Genomic DNA, 15,792 nt, shown 5'->3' on the forward strand with positions numbered 1-15,792 from the left:
AGGTATTAATGGGGAAAGATCCACCTCCCAAATCACTTACATGGTTGTCCACAGGATTCAGTGCCTTCAGGTTGTTAGACTAAGGTCCTCAGTTCTTCACTGGCTATTGCCAGAGGCCTCCCTCAGTTTCTTGCTACATGGTCCTCTCCAAATGGCAGCTTACAACATGGCAGCTGCTTCTCTCAGCACAGAGGAGGGAGAGAATTAGGAACGCTCAAGACAGAAGCCACAGGGGTATTTTGTTGTTGTTTTGGTTTGGTTTGGTTTTTGGTAAGCTAACCCTATAGGTGGCATCCCATCACTTCTGTCCAATTCTATTTAAGAGAATTCAATTAAATGCAGCCTACAGTCAAGGAGAGGGGATTACACAAGGATGAGTATACCAGGAGGCAGATATCATTGGAGTTCTCTGAGAGGCTGCCTACCACAGTAGGTCATACGATCTGTGTGTATGTCATTTCAGAATAATAAAGGAGACATAATACTTTTGTTATTTAAGGAATATTGTTGAGTCTGATAGGGTTGAGAATTGCTGTGTTAGTGATGAAACTCTGGCCTTGTCTGGGTGTTGAGGTAAAAAACATTCAGAGTGGGGCACCTGGGTGGCTCAGTGGGTTAAGCCTCTGCCTTCAGCTCAGGTCATGATCCCAGGGTCCTGGGATCGAGCCCCACATCGGGCTTTCTGCTCAGCAGGGAGCCTGCTTCACCCCCTCCCCTCTCTCTGCCTGCCTGTCTGCCTACTTATGATTTCTGTCTGTCAAATAAATCAATAAAATCTTTAAAAAAAATTTAGAGTGTCCATTATCAATGACAGATAAAATGTGCTGGGTGTACACCAAGAAATTTATGCATCAATCAGAAGTAATAGATTGACAATGTGGACGGAGCTTAGAAACATAGCACTAAATTTAAAAAGAAACACAATGAGGGGCACCTGGGTGGCTCAGTGAGTTGGGCCTCTGCTTTCGGCTCCGGTCATGATCCCAGAGTCCTGGGATAGAGCCCCACGTCGGGCTCTCTGCTCAGCAGGGAGCCTGCTTTCTCCTCTCTCTCTACCTCTCTGCCTACTTGTGATCTCTGTCTGTCAAGTAAATAAATAAAATCTTTAAAAAAAAAAAAAAAGAAACCCAATGAGATCTATAATGTAAATTAAATACAGAGACATGCAAAAAAGCAGATATTTTACAGGAACAAATTAAAAAACCATAGACATAAAATACATTGAAAGGTCATGGGGCAATGCACAGATAAGTAACAGGTGAAGGACTTTGGAAGGCCAATTACATTAGTATGTCATGGACTGCAGAGCATCAATAATTCAGCCTTCTGAACCTGAGATCCAAAATATAAAAGATAAAAAAATGCAGTTATGAGCAGAGCAGAAATAAAGCACATAGAGTGAAAAGTAATTGTATGCTTCAAAGAACTGTTTCAGGTGAATTACCAGAGCCACCAGAGCCCAGTTTGTTAGGTGGGGATGCAGGAAATGAGGCTGGAATGAAGCTGGAGTTAGAGTGTGAAAGGCCTGGCATTTTCTCTTCAGAGACTGAATTTCACTCTGCACTGCTCCTGGGAGGTCTTTCAGCAGAAGAGACACACGACCCTATCTTTAAAAAGAAAAAAAAAAATCACTACAGCAGGGAGACCGTGGATGAGAGATGATTAGAACCTGAATTAAAAAGAAGGAAATTTGGGAGGTAGAATTTACAGGACTTTGTGTCTGAATCAATCTGAGAGCTACGGAGAGAGAGGTTTTCATCCAGATGGATGGGATGTTATTAATATAAATTGGAAAGTAAAATAGGAAAGCTATTGGGGTGGGGGAAGAAAATGAGCTCAGTCTTAAGAGTTTAGAGATGTCCTATAGACAGACAAACATGTAGACCTGGAAATCCACAGAGAAATTAGGACCAAAGAAAATGGTGTGGAAGACATCAACACAAAGGTGACAGTTTAAAGACTGCGTAGCAACTAAGGCAAGAGAGAAGGGGGGCACAGAGCAGATCCTTAGAAATGGTACATCAAGAAACAGAAGAGACATGGGCACCTGGGTGGCTCAGTGCGTTAAGCCTCTGCCTTCGGCTCAGGTCATGATCTCAGGGTCCTGGGATGGAGCCCCGCTTCAGGCTCTCTGCTCAGTGGGGAGCCTGCTTCCCCGCACCCTCCCTCCCATGACTGCCGCTCTGCCTACTTGTGATCACTCTCTCTGTGTCAAATAAATAAATAAAATCTTTAGAGAGAAAGAAAGAAAGAAACAGAAAAGACTGACAGAATGGTCTAAGAGGTAGTGTTGAAAGAAATTTCTAGACCCACAATGGAACCTTTCCTGTCCCAGATGCCATATCAGCAAATGGAAACTCAATTGCTCTGTTTGACCAGAAATGCAGCATATTCCTTAGCCAATCCCCAAATGCCAGGCCAATTCTGGGCTTTCTTACTCCCAACAAGGTTGACTATCAGCCAGCCAATCCGATATATTCATTTTTTTCTTTCTTTTTCTTTATTCTTTATCCTATAAAAGCATTCTGCTTCCACCCCATTTTACAGTTCTCCAAGACTGTCTGCTTCATGAAGTGTTCAAATCCAAGACCTTTTCCTAAATCTCTTTAATCATTTTTAATAGTAGGAAAAGATAAAGAAGAAAGATGAGGAGGAAAAGAACATATTTTGAGAGCTAAAAGAGAAAATTTTCCAAAAAGAAGCAAGTGGTCAGGAATGCTCTATGCCACAGAGATTAAGAGTTTAAGAGATTTAGGATGAGACCTTGGGTCTGACAATTAGGAAGTGGTAAAATAATTTGGACAAAATAGTTCCAGGACACTAGTGAAGACAGAAGCCAGATTATAAGAGGTTAAGGAATGAGCGTATAGTTGGACAGTGAAGGGTAGAAAAGCAAACAGGTGAAAATAGCCTTAAAGGGCAATAGGATCAAGGAAAGTGGTCTTTGAATAAATGATTACCGAATGAGTAAAGCTGTGAATTTGTGCTGGATGCTTAGCTAACTGCTAGAAAAAGTCGGGTTTTCATTATGGGGGAAAAAAAAGGTGGAATGAGCTTCTAAAGGGAAGGTTAATGACAAAAGAGATTTGTTCCCAAAAGAATGGAGTCAGCACAGAGGCAGACAGCAGTAGCTGATAGGAGGGAGCAGTAGAGCTGAGTTGTGGGAGAAAAATTTGGACAGAAAGGCAGGGGGAGGGACTATCAGAAATGAGGAAAACAGGAGGCTGGGTGGTGTATTAGGATGGAATAGGAGAAGGCAGGCAGGTAGTCCCAAATACCCCAAAACCAGGAGAAGATAAGCAATCTCACCCTCACTCTCTGCTCCCACCCTCCACCCCACCCCCACTCCTTCCCCTCCATCCTAGTATACAGACTTCTACAGTGCCACTCCCTGTTTGGGGCTGAGTGAGATAGTGCCATTTTTTTTTTTTTAAGTGGCTTTCAGAATTTCCACAATAATCTTGTGCAGTCTTAACCATCGACTTCTTTACCAAAGAATGCTCGTATCCTTTGGTTAAACTTGCAGGCTCTGGGGTCAGATGAGTCGGTTTTAAAATCCTAGCTGTACTTGGGGCACCTGGGCAGCTCAGTCAGTTGAGCGTCCCACTCTTGCTTTCTGCTCAGGTCATGATCACAAGGTCGTGGGATGGAGCCCCGAATTGGGCTCAGTACTCAGCACAAAATCTGCTCAAGATTCTCTCTCTCCCCCTCTGCCCCTCCCAGTACCTTGTGCAAGAGTGTGTGCCCTGGCACACACAAAGACTCTCTCTCTCTTTCAAAAAAAAAAAAAAATCCTAGCAGTATTAATTACCAGCTGTGCTATTTTTTTTTAAGATTTTATTTATTTATTTATTTATTTGACAGAGAGAAATCACAAGTAGGCAGAGAGGCAAGCAGAGAGAGAGGAGGAAGCAGGCTCCCTGCTGAGCAGAGAGCCCGATATGGGACTCAATCCCAGGACCCTGAGATCATGACCTGAGACTAAGGCAGCAGCTTAACCCACTGAGCCACCCAGGCGCCCCGCCAGTTGTGCTATTTTTGAGACAACTTACTTGACCTCTTAATACATCCCTTCCTTACCTGTGAGATGGAGATAATTTACTAACCTTCTAAGGTTATTAGGACACTTGGATGCGTCAACACCTAGAAGGTGCTTTGAACTGTACCTGGCATGTAGTCAACATTCTGTGTCAGCTGTTTTTATTCCAGAACCTATCTTTCAGCAGCATTTTCTGCCGTTCTCCTTCATGAACTCTACATTCCAGTTCCACAAGACCACATTCAATTATTCACACAACAAAAATTTCACAAGCACCTGTAAAATGTGAAGCACTGGTAATGGACTGTGGATAATGGCAAACATTGAAAATACACAGTCCCAAGCTCATGAACCTTACAGTGTAGCAGGGGGACATGAACTGAATAGATATTGTATACTCTGATAGTTTATGATGGGGAAGGCAACCCAAGAAGGTCAGAGATGACTTCCTTGAGCAGGCAGGGTTTGAACTGAGACCTGAGGGACAAATGGAGTTAGCCAGTTAAAGGAGAAAGTCAAGAGCATGCTGTACCCCCAAATTTATCCTGTGCCTTCGCATTTCCATGCCTTTGATCACTCTACTCCTTTCCCACTATTAAACCTTCTCAATGGAATGCTACACGTGCCTTTCCAGCCCAGCTAAAATCTCTGCACCTCCACCAAGGAGGAGCTCTCCAGCTGAAAGCACTTTTTCCTTTACTCTCCCATAGCACTTAATTTTCATTTTCTTTCAACACTTCTCACTTTCTACTGTATTTTCTGGTGATTTATACACACAGCCTATCTTGTCTACTAAATCTTATTAAAAACGGAGTCTGTTTCTCATTCATCTTTGAGCTCCCAAAGGCTAGTACATTCCTTAGGCTCTGAAGTCCTGGAATAAATATTTATAGCATAAATTAATGCCTGTTTAACATCCTTTTTCAAATATGTTGTAATTCAAATGAAGCTATTGTTGCAAGCTGGCCCTTTGGGACTGAACTTACTCTTTGGTTAAACCAGAATGCCATTGTCATGGTCCCCATGACTGATTAATGTTCACCACAGTGACCACAACAACCCGAACAAATAGGCCACTGTTCTTGACTGACAGGTGTTTGGCAACAACTGCCTGTCTTCCAGTGAAGGCTGAAATGAACTGAGAAGGGACTGTCTGAACTGAGTCCCCAGTCACTGGGGCTCTATTTATTCCTTGCAGTTTGGCTGCAAAAGCCCAAGGCCCAGGCTTTGGCCTGATGGAAGGCTATATGGTGCTTTCCAGGATGACAGAGACACTAATGCTTGGAACAAAACCATCAAATATTAGTATCAGTGGAAAGCATCCCAATTTGAAGCAGTATGAAAACAAGGGGAAGGAGCTCTGAAGTCAGACAGAGCTGGGTTTGGATCCTAACTAGCCATGTGATGTGACCCATGCGCCTTGAGTTTCAGATTTCTCATTTGAAAAATATTCTGCAAAACAGTTATGAGGATCAAAGCTAATGTCATTATATACATAATGCCTATGCTCTATTAAATGTGTTCATTCATCTATCTTCTCCAACACAGTTTGTTCTCGAGGGCAGGGACTCATTTTTGCCTTTATTCCTGCAAAATCTAGCAAAGTGCTCAGCATATAGTAGACACTGGTTAATATTTTTTTAAACAAATGATTAAGAGCAACAGTAATAACTAGCCTTTATGGAATGCTTACTTCATGCCAGGTATTGTTGTAAACAGTTCATTTAATCCTTCAATGACCCTAGAAAGGAGCAACCAGTACAACCCAATTTTACAGAAAGAAAACTTGAATTTAATTTTTTAAATATAAAATTCTTGGTATAACAGATTTTGGAACAAAAGTCTGGTGAGATTCGTTTTATTCCATCAAAAGATAAACTACTTTATAAAACCTGGAAAAGAAAAAATGTGGTAGAGAGAGAAAGAAGGACATAAATATAAGAATGGGAAGAAGGAGCAGGAAGAAGAAAGACACGTAGAAAAAAGAAACAGAAATGGGCAAATTCTGAGCAAGTATAAAATAACTACTTAATCAAAATAAGATACTATCACTGTGCTTTGAAATAGTAACTAGCCAACTAATCAATCACTCTTCCCAGCTCTTCAACTGTCATGTCTTTGCCCTTAAACTTCATTCGTAAAAAAAGCAAAACAAAACAAAACAAAAACCTTTATTCGTAAATTCTGAGAATGACGGGGGAAAAGACTTATCTTTCAGAGAGTGACAAACATTGGAATGGTTTTGGGGCGCCTGGGTGGCTCAGTGGGTTAAGCCGCTGCCTTCGGCTCGGGTCATGATCTCGGGGTCTTGGGATCGAGTCCCGCATCGGGCTCTCTGCTCAGCGGGGAGCCTGCTTCCTCCTCTCTCTCTGCCTGCCTCTCTGCCTACTTGTGATCTCTCTCTGTCAAATAAATAAATAAAATCTTTAAAAAAAAAATTGGGATGGTTTTGAGGTACCTGGGTGGCTCAGTCAGTGAAGTGGCCAACTCTTGATTTCAGAGGTCATGGTCTCAGGGTGGTGGGATGGAGCCCTGAATCAGGCTCTGTGCTCAGTGGGGAGTCAGAGTCAGCGTGAGAGTCTCCCTCTCCTTCTGCCCCTCCCCCTGTTTGTGTTTTCTCTCGCTCTCTAAAATAAATAAATAAATATTTTTTAAAAAGGCGTGGTTTCCTTCTAGTACAAAATGAGGAGATAAAGTTATCACTAAAACAGCAAATGGCATGAGCAAAAACTGTGAAAGCAAAAAGTACATTAGAAGAACACCGAAGTCTTTTCAAAGCTGAAGCTTAACGTCTACCACTGGGAGAACGGTGGAAAGTGCTACTGGAAGGCCATGAATAGCAGGGTAAAGAGTTAAACAGTATTTAGCACCAGTTCTTGCTGTTACGGGAAACAACAGTTGTGATTTTGAGCAAAATTTTCTAGTCCTCAGTTTAACAGACCAGAACTATAATAAGGCACTTGTGAGGATTAAATAGGATCGTACAACAAGGTGTGGTAGCTTTGGAAATGTCAAAACATTATATGAATGTAAGTTTTCACTACTGGAGGATAAAACTGATGTTTAGATTTTTTTTTAAAGATTTTTATTTATTTATCAGAGAGAGAGAGGGGGAGAGAGCAAGCACAGGCAGACAGAATGGCAGGCAGAGGCAGAGGGAGAAGCAGGCTCCCCGCCGAGCAAGGAGCCCAATGCGGGACTCGATCCCAAGACGCTGGGATCATGGCCTGAGCCAAAGGCAGCTGCTTAACCAACTGAGCCACCCAGGCGTCCCTAAAACTGATGTTTAAAGAAGACTGACATAGTAAAATCACTAACATGATGGCTGTGAGATTAAAAAGGGAAAAATCTGGGGGCACCTAGGCAATTCAGTGATTTAAGCCTCTGCCTTTGGCTCAGGCCATGATCTCAGGGTCCTGGGATTGAATCCCGCATTGGGTTCTCTGCTCAGCAGGGAGCTTGCTTCTCCCTCTCTCTCTCTCTCTCTCTCTGTCTGCCTCTCTGCCTACTTGTGATCTCTCTCTCTGTCAAATAAATAAGTAAAATATTTTTTTTTAAAAAGGGAAAAATCTGAATGACATCTTGAAAAAAGTTAATTGACTCAAAGATAACTGACAAATTTAAACTTTAGTGATGGGGGAAAAATATTAATCATAGAAACTGGGAAATTGGAGGGGAATTGCATTTGGCTTTTAACATTTCAGATTTCAGCAGAACATCTATTAGAAATTAAGATTGGAGCTTGGCTAGGACATCAACTTAAGAACTCTGCAAAGAGCTGGTAGTTGAAACCATGAACAGAATAGGTCACCAAGTGAGAGTAAATAATGAGAAAAAGAGGGTGTAGGTTTCTTAGGAACATCTGTATTTCGGTGGAAAAACCTGAGTAAAGACAGCAATTAGGTGCAGATCAGTGAAGCTAGCACTGTTCAACAGTAACCAAAAAAGAGGAGAAATTTTTTAGTTGAAGGTGAGCTACATGATCAATGCAAATTAGTAAACATGAATTTATTTAGGACTTGGTTTGGGCTCTGTGGGTGCAGGGAATCAACAGTCAGTCGCTAGTGATATTATTAGTGTTGATGCTGATTTAGATAACAATTGATGAAAAATTCAAAGGACAAGACAATTACTGATTTTTATGTTGTTTTTGAAGGGTTGTGAGCAGTTCATTTGGGCAGGGGGATTTGTATGTGTATATGCATATATATATCTGGCCTTGTCTTACTGGCTTTGTCCTTTGTGTCTTCCTCCCCCCATACTCCCCCACCCCCCCACATTTCTGTGTATTTTTGCAAGGAGTCTGTGTTGCATCAGACTTCTTGTGGCTTGCCTCTCCACGTCGGCTCTTAGAAGGAGACATTTTGGGAGCTTTTTTTCCTGTAACTAAGCGGGCTGCAGTGAGCAGATGGCACTGCAACAAGAGGGGCATTTAGTTCTTTTAGGACCTTGTCAAATCACTGGGTACCTTACTTAAAATTTCGGCCTCAGAAGATTGAGTTGCACTCTCGCCATGTTTTATTTTTTTATTTGAGAGACAGAGCGCGCAAGCAAGCATGGGGGGGTGGGCAGAAGGAAAGGGAGACAAGCAGACTCCCCAGTGAGAAGCCCCACCCAGGCTCCATCCCAGGACCCCAGACAGTAACCTGAGCCCAAACCAAGAAGCAGAGGCTTCAGCGACTGAGCCACCCAGGCGCCCCTTGCATTTTAATAAAGCAGGTCGAGTTGTGCCCAATTAAAAATTTGAATTACAAAATGCAACTTGCGGCTTTGTCTCCTCCACTCTATCCCCATCATTAGGCTGTAGCTATCTCCTCAGCTTGTGAAAGTTTTGTGAAAAGCGCTGTCTTGATATCCCCGATTTCTGGTTAAACTGTCCAAGGTGACCCCAGCATTTAACTAAATACAACAGAGTATTGGGCCTCTCCTGAAAGTTTAAAGGAAAATCCACAGAAACAGGCACTTATCTGTATGTTTCCCGATAGAGTGGAGTGAAATATGTGGCTTGTTTCTGTTATGTTTCTTACTTCATTCTGAGAGTTCAGAGCCTAACTATTCTGATTTCCATAAGGAGTAAGAAAGAAGTGATAAAGTGATGTAGTTCAATTATTTCTCAATAAAACTGGAGAAAAAATTCTGGCATACCCAGTAGCAAAAGGAAAGAAAGAAAGAGAGAAAAAAAAAAAAAAGAAGGAAAATAAAAGAAGTAAAAGTAAGAAAGGGCAGCGCACCAAAAGCAAGTCTGGAGGCCTCATGAGCCCTGCTGTCAGGAGTTGTCTTTTTTTTTTTTTTAATTTTTAAGATGTTGTTTATTTGACAGAGATCACAAATAGGCAGAGAGGAAGGCAGACAGAGAGAGGAGAAAGCAGGCTCCCCGCGGAGCAGGAAGCCCAATGTGGGACTCGATCACAGGACTCCGGGATCATAACCTGAGCCAAAGACAGGGGCTTATAACCCACTGAGCCACCCAGGCGCCCTGTCAAGGGTTCTCTTAGTTGGAATCCCAGGACCAATACCTTTCCGTCGCAGGAAGGTTGCGGCTTACACACACACTAGCTGTCACAGCGCAGAAAAAAAGTGCAAAGCTGCAAGCCTTTACCTATCCAAATTCACCGACATGAACAGGTCAGGTTAGGCCCCCGCGCTACTGCCGCAAAGACACCCGGAAAAATGTGGTTACCATGGCCACTTCAGAAGCCTCCCGGAAAGCCCTATTTTACGCGGGAGTACACAGCAAGCACCGCCCATACAAGTCCCCTAGCTCCGCAATCTGCTAGTCGCTCCTGAGTGCATTCGGCGCTCGCCTCTCTGCCCTTGCGCCTGCGTACAACGCCTTCTACCCGTCGCTGCGGCCCCGATCGGGAAGTGTCAACACGAAGCTGGGTTCTCCAGTCTTCACCGATACCACTCACAGCTGATCCCGGAACCCCTAGCCAGGCCCGGGCCCAGCCGCCATGACGAACGGTGAGAGCCAATACCCAGAGTGGAGAATGGGAGTAAAGGACGAGGAGAAACGTGGCGGGCGGGGCCGGGACTGACGTGGCCATTCTCCCCGCCCCCTCCCAGCCCAGCCCCACCTTGGCCTTTCAGTGCCCCAACCCTTGTTCCCCAAACCCTTGTTCCCCAAACCCTTCCGCGGTTCCCCGGTCCAGTGCCCATCTAGAAATACCAGTGCCTTTCGTCTCCACACTCCACACGAGTCACCAGTCCTTAGGAAGAGAAAGTCTGTGCTTTCTCTTCCCCCTTCCTAAAAGTTCGTTCTAGCCCTTGCAAGACTTCTGGGCAGGCTAGTCCCAGTTGAACTATTGCTTTTGCACCAGGGAAGAGAGAGGATCCTTCTCTCAGCCCCTACGTTTTCATACTTTCGGACTGTAGGTTGGGAGGACCAAAAAATCAGAGAGTGTCAAGCCTCACACTTTTTGGAGGCGAATGTAGACCTTTAAACAAAGTTTGAAAAAAAATGCCAGAAAGCTTTTTCTTGTTTGATTCTCAAGCCCTGCCTGAGAGTGATCCCATCTGGAGATCCTGGCTAGTGTTGCAGGTGTTGAGTTTAGACACTGCCTCTTCTTTTTTTTTTTTTTTTTTTGAAGGTCAAGCAAAGCTTTATTTCAGACACTGCGTCTTCTAAACGATGTGGCAGTTGCAACCCTGTTTATCCGACCTAATTTTCCAGACGCCTTCAAACACTTTATAGATATGATTGCCGAATTCCAGGGAGGTGCAGGAAGCAGGACTTTTATGGTCTTTGGAGTCAGCTTTACAGGAAAGAAGAGAAGGCCTCCTAGTATGATTTGAGGGGCATAGGAAGGTATTTCTTAGAAGTACCTTTTCCATAAGCCTGGCAGTAAATTTTGGCATTGTCTGCAAGAACTTATGAAAGTAAAAGAATATATTAAACTGTCATTCATCATAAGAATTGCATGTATGTGTTAATTTACTGGACCCTTTCTTATGTGACAGCTGGCTATGAGATAGTTTTACTGGAGAGAGGGAGATAGAGTGATGTGGAACTGGCAGCTACTGATTATGTAAAATAGCCTTTTGAAGCTTCCTGGGCAAGTCACAGGTCTGAAGTTACTAAGCACAGTACCAGAAGGAACATCACTGGAGGAAGAAATCATCCGAGCCAGGAAATAAGAAAGCAGTCTGATACGTAATAATCACTGAGTAAATTTTAGTTACCTTCCCTCCTTTTATGGTCTGAATTTTTTTAAATTTTTATTTATTTATTTATTTATTTTTTGCTGTTAGGTGCTTCGCTGTGCTTACATGTACAAGAAATAGCTTGTTTTACATATGCAAGAAAAAGAACTAATTGTTCAACACTTTTTTCCACAATTGTTCTATGTTGATACCTCAGATACTTTTTTTTTTAACAAGGATCTGTTATTCTAGCTGAAATTTGGTTTGTAAGTAGAATATTGTGCATGAGGTGTAAGATAAGCATAGAAAAATTGTAGTTTTATGAACTCTAACTCTTGCTATTTCCAATAAAGCTTTAGTTTTTGCCTTAACATATTCTTCAACAAAGGCAGATTTGAGAGACTTGGCTAAACATCTGGCTCTCCTTTATCACATGAGTGACTGATAAAAGCAACATGGGTTCTTTCCTCAGCTCAGGCTCCAAGGATTCTCACGCCTCTCTCAAACTTTTACCAACACTGACCATTTTTGGGAGACTGATTTGTGATGCACTCTTCTCAGGACTTATACCTCTTGAAAGGGGAGGAGAGGGTGCAGTGAAATCTAAGGGGGTTGTCTCCAGGCAATTTGGGGAACAATAAAGTAACTTTGTTAGTCCCAGGATTTTGGCTCAGTCTTGTCAAGTGTTGGCATTGCTAGTTGATTTTAGCATCTTGATATTATATCATTCTGTTCTCTTTGGAGTTTTCAAATGGGATCACCTGTCGCAAGCTAGACTTGTACCAAAGGTGTATATGTGTTTTTTTTTTTTTTCTTTCTGTAACAGTGTACTCCTTGGATGGGATTCTGGTGTTTGGTTTGCTCTTTGTTTGCACCTGTGCTTACTTCAAGAAGGTACCTCGTCTCAAAACCTGGCTGCTATCAGAGAAGAAGGGAGTTTGGGGTGTGTTTTACAAAGGTATAATCATCCCTGGACAGTGGGGTGCTACTAAGTGTAGGGGGGAGGGGGATTGGCCTGCAGTGTATTTGGTTCCACTTTTACATAAGTTTATTTTAGCATCAAGGTAATTTTAATATTCTCCATGGGGTAAAAGCATCTAAATAAAAGCAGTTTACACTGGCCTAGAACTGTTGGAATTTCTTCCCAATGAAAAGTTTTCCTGCTTTCAGAAAAGAATATATTGGAGTCTCTTTTAAGACTGAGTTCATTGGGGCGCCTGGGTGGCTCAGTTGTTGGGCATCTGCCTTCAGCTTAGGCCATGATCCCAGCCTCCTGGGATTGAGGCTCCCTGCTTGGCGGGAACCCTGCTTCTCCCTCTCCCACTCCCCCACTTCTGTTCTCTCTCTCTCTTTCCTGTCTCTCTCTATCAAATAAATAAATAAAATCTTAAAAAAAAAAAAGACTGAGTTCATTAACTCAGATGCTTTTTTTACTTTTTACTTTTTATTAAGGGTATATCCTACCTACCTACATCTTTTTTCAAAATAGAACAAAATAAAAACTACAAAAAATACAAAATAAAAACAGTATATTCACCTAGAATCTACGGCTTATGGCTAGTATTTAAATGCATCCTTGAGTGGGTTCTTGAGAACCTTGATAGGTGTCTTCATTGTGACTATAGATTTCAAAATACCACCTTGAAAATGAGGACTTAGATGAAAGGCAGGGTGTGATTTCTTTTCTCTTTTTGCTTTTGTCTGCCAGCCGCTGTGATTGGAACCAGGCTGCACGCTGCTGTGGCAATCGCCTGTGTTGTAATGGCCTTTTACGTCCTGTTTGTAAAATGAATTCCAAAGCATCCGTCTCTTCAGCTGCCAACCAAGAGGATGAGAGTGAAGAAACTGTCCGGGGCCTGGGCCCAGCGTAAGAGAGCTCAGCTAAAATCATCAAAGTCCCCAAGATGACACCACAGCATTTGTCCCTACCATATAGGGGGGAAATTCCTCATGGTTACAGACATTATTTATGCTTCAGGGGACTCCAGAAGGCCAACTTCTTTGGATCTGTGTGAATCAGTCCTCAGCAGAGAGCATATGATGTCCAGATAAATTACACCCCACAGTGATAAGATTACATACCTCCTGCATAGAAACCTGTCATCTATTGTGTTCTCCAGCCCATCATCAGGATCTTTTCAAACTGAGGCTCAGTATTCACACTTCTTGAGAAGAGAGAGAATTTTCAAGACTTTACTTTTTTTTTTTTTTTTTTCACTGTTTGATTTGGATTTGGCAAATTGGTGAGGGCGGGGAGGGGTGGTGAGCTGGTGGGGTGTTGGGAGGTGGGGAACAGGAGTTACACAATGCCAAGAAAATTTTTTGGCTTTGGAAATTTCTCTTTCATATACCCATCTGGGAACATAAGAGAGAGAGGCATGGTCCTCACTGCAAAAAAAGGACAGATGAAATAAATGTACTGTGTGCTGGTAGCTCAAGAGTTTGCCAAGAAAATCCGGGCCTACATAAGATTTGGGAATTAACTATCCATAATGAGACCAAAAAGCGGTAACTTGATAAGGAAAAATGTTCTATTTACCGATATCCCCCAAAGGAAACTTCATCCCATCAAATGGTATATGGAAAATGAATCCACTGTTGCAATTTTCCTAAAGCCTTTTTATATGCTCTGAATTACTGAGTGCTAAATAGTGTTACTCAGTCTTAAATGCCACCACTAGGGGAAAGAGAAAGTATTGAAGAAATAATTTTTAATATATTTGCCGTTAGGGTAAAAGAAATCTAGTATGTAATTAATACACTAGTAAGGTCATCTAGTTTAAGAATTTATTGTGATGTTAGATGGATGTTTTGTCATGTTATCCAAGACACAACCTTACTTTGAGTCTGGATTATTATGGCAATTTTTAATTGATCACTTGTTTTTCTTGGGCAACTCTTAGTTTTCCTCATATTGGAGTACTCTCTACCTATCTCTTGGAAATTCTTTGTATTACAAGAACATGATAAATTGAAATGAGTGAGAGAAGTTGCTGCTATTCATGGGCATGTTTGGAAAGTTCACAGAATCCACAAATAAAATGAGGGTGTTTTCTAAAGTTAAGTAAAACAGATGTTTGCAATGGGGATTAATGGGCTTTTCCATGGATATGGCAATTCTTACACAAATCATTTTAGATGACTTAACATTTGAAGGGAAGACTTCTCCATTTAAAAAAAGAGAGTGTTAGTCTAATTATTGTAAAAAGCAGGCATCAACATAGGAACCAAATGAATTGTCCATTCCAGTAAAACTTGACTGTGGACAAATCAGTTGTGGTTGACCCCTGTGTGGCAGGAAATTGTCTTTTGTCTTTTCTCCGAAGAAAAGCTGCTAGAAAGTTTAGGTTCTGAAATAAGCCAGTTTAGTGGTTTGAGAGTTTCTAGAGGTGTAAAAAGTCCTCAAGTAAACACTACATGTCTAATCATCTCAGAATTGTGGCTTTTTTGTCTCCAAGAATTGGCCGACAGGGTAAATCAATTTCAATGATAATATGTTTTCCATTGTCTCTTCTGAGGATCTTTGACACGAGGGAAAGGACATCTATTGGAACAGAAAAAAAGAGTTACACCTTGTAGGTGTGTTTGGGACCTGTTGGCCAGCAGGAAGGTTACTCCCTGGAAATACAGGTTCAGCATGTTTTGCACTTGTTATTTTGTAGCTTTAATGACTTGTTTTCCAATAGGGCTAATGTCTCTAAGCTCAGTGAGGAGAGCTGCTTGGGATTTTAAACCCATTTCATTTCACAGTTCTAGGCCTTGAAACCAATTTTTACAGCCTCCCGGGTGGGTCATCTTGACATAAATTGTTATATTTTGAGATGTTTTCCTAAGAGAATGTACCAAAAAGTGCACAGAATGAAGGCAATTTACAGCAAGAAACAAATACACAGCTTATTTCATTTCTTGCCTTTATGTAAGCAGAGAAGCAGAAGGCTGTTTAACTCATTGCTTTGGTTGATGTGTCATATGTTTTTTGAGTGAAAATTGTAGAAGTTGTTCCTCTGAGGGAATCTTTTGGGGTGGAAGAAGGGGGAAAGTGATATTGCCTCAGATTCAAACTGGCATTACCGTAAGCTCTGAATGCCAGGGTGGAATGAAGTCAGCCTTTTATAGTTAAAATACAAATTTTTATTCACCATTATCTGCACAAATCCTTGAAAATAAAATTTCTTTCCCTACCATTTTTGTCCATTTTATTTGTCACATGATGAATTCATTGAACGTTGTTCAATACTCCCCTTGGTTCTACCCAAGTATACCCTTTTAGTTTACATTAGTGAATATCATTATTCCAGTTGACCCCTTGTGATGGTCACCAAATATATGATATAGTTTAAAATTTGTGAAGGTGCAGTTTTTTCCTTTGAGGGAGCTAATACATATATCAGCTTATATATATAAATATATACATTACATATATATACATATATATATGGATAAGTTTTGAAGCATCAAGACAGACAACAAAACATTTTATCTACCACTGCTATTAAAAGACAAATATTATGTTATTACCAGCCATAAACATTCAAATGAGGTAATCAGGTTAACCAGCCATGGCACATAAATGGGTAGTATCCCCCTATTTGTTTATTCTAAATGTATGG

General features: G+C 41.7%; 1 protein-coding gene and 1 long non-coding RNA gene across 3 annotated transcripts; one reads left to right on the forward strand and one right to left on the reverse strand.

Annotated features, from left to right (window-relative positions):
* Positions 1 to 1,119: 1,119 nt before the first annotated feature.
* LOC122900282 lies at positions 1,120 to 9,765 on the reverse strand. 2 transcript variants are annotated; one of them, XR_006383209.1, is made up of 3 exons: positions 9,639 to 9,765; positions 1,445 to 1,603; positions 1,120 to 1,332 (listed from the first exon to the last, which is right to left on the reverse strand). It is a non-coding gene; the product is annotated as an uncharacterized LOC122900282 (long non-coding RNA). The 2 variants fall into 2 exon arrangements; XR_006383210.1 differs by having other exon boundaries at positions 1,445 to 1,607.
* An 86-nt stretch (positions 9,766 to 9,851) lies between these two features.
* Positions 9,852 to 15,366, forward strand: TMEM167B (transmembrane protein 167B). The gene is made up of 3 exons (XM_044238826.1): positions 9,852 to 10,003; positions 12,009 to 12,140; positions 12,891 to 15,366. The coding sequence occupies exons 1-3, from the start codon at positions 9,994 to 9,996 to the stop codon at positions 12,971 to 12,973; spliced, it is 225 nt and encodes a 74-aa protein (XP_044094761.1). The 5' UTR covers positions 9,852 to 9,993; the 3' UTR covers positions 12,974 to 15,366.
* The last annotated feature ends 426 nt before the right edge of the window (positions 15,367 to 15,792 follow it).

This window comes from Neovison vison, chromosome 2, assembly GCF_020171115.1.
Source record: "Neovison vison isolate M4711 chromosome 2, ASM_NN_V1, whole genome shotgun sequence".
In the NCBI taxonomy this organism is placed as follows: Eukaryota; Metazoa; Chordata; class Mammalia; order Carnivora; family Mustelidae; genus Neogale; species Neogale vison.

Coding starts and splice junctions, on each gene's coding strand:
- TMEM167B (XM_044238826.1), top strand. Junction 12,141..12,890: donor TTGGGGTGTGTTTTACAAAG/GTATAATCATCC, acceptor TTTGTCTGCCAG/CCGCTGTGATTGGAACCAGG.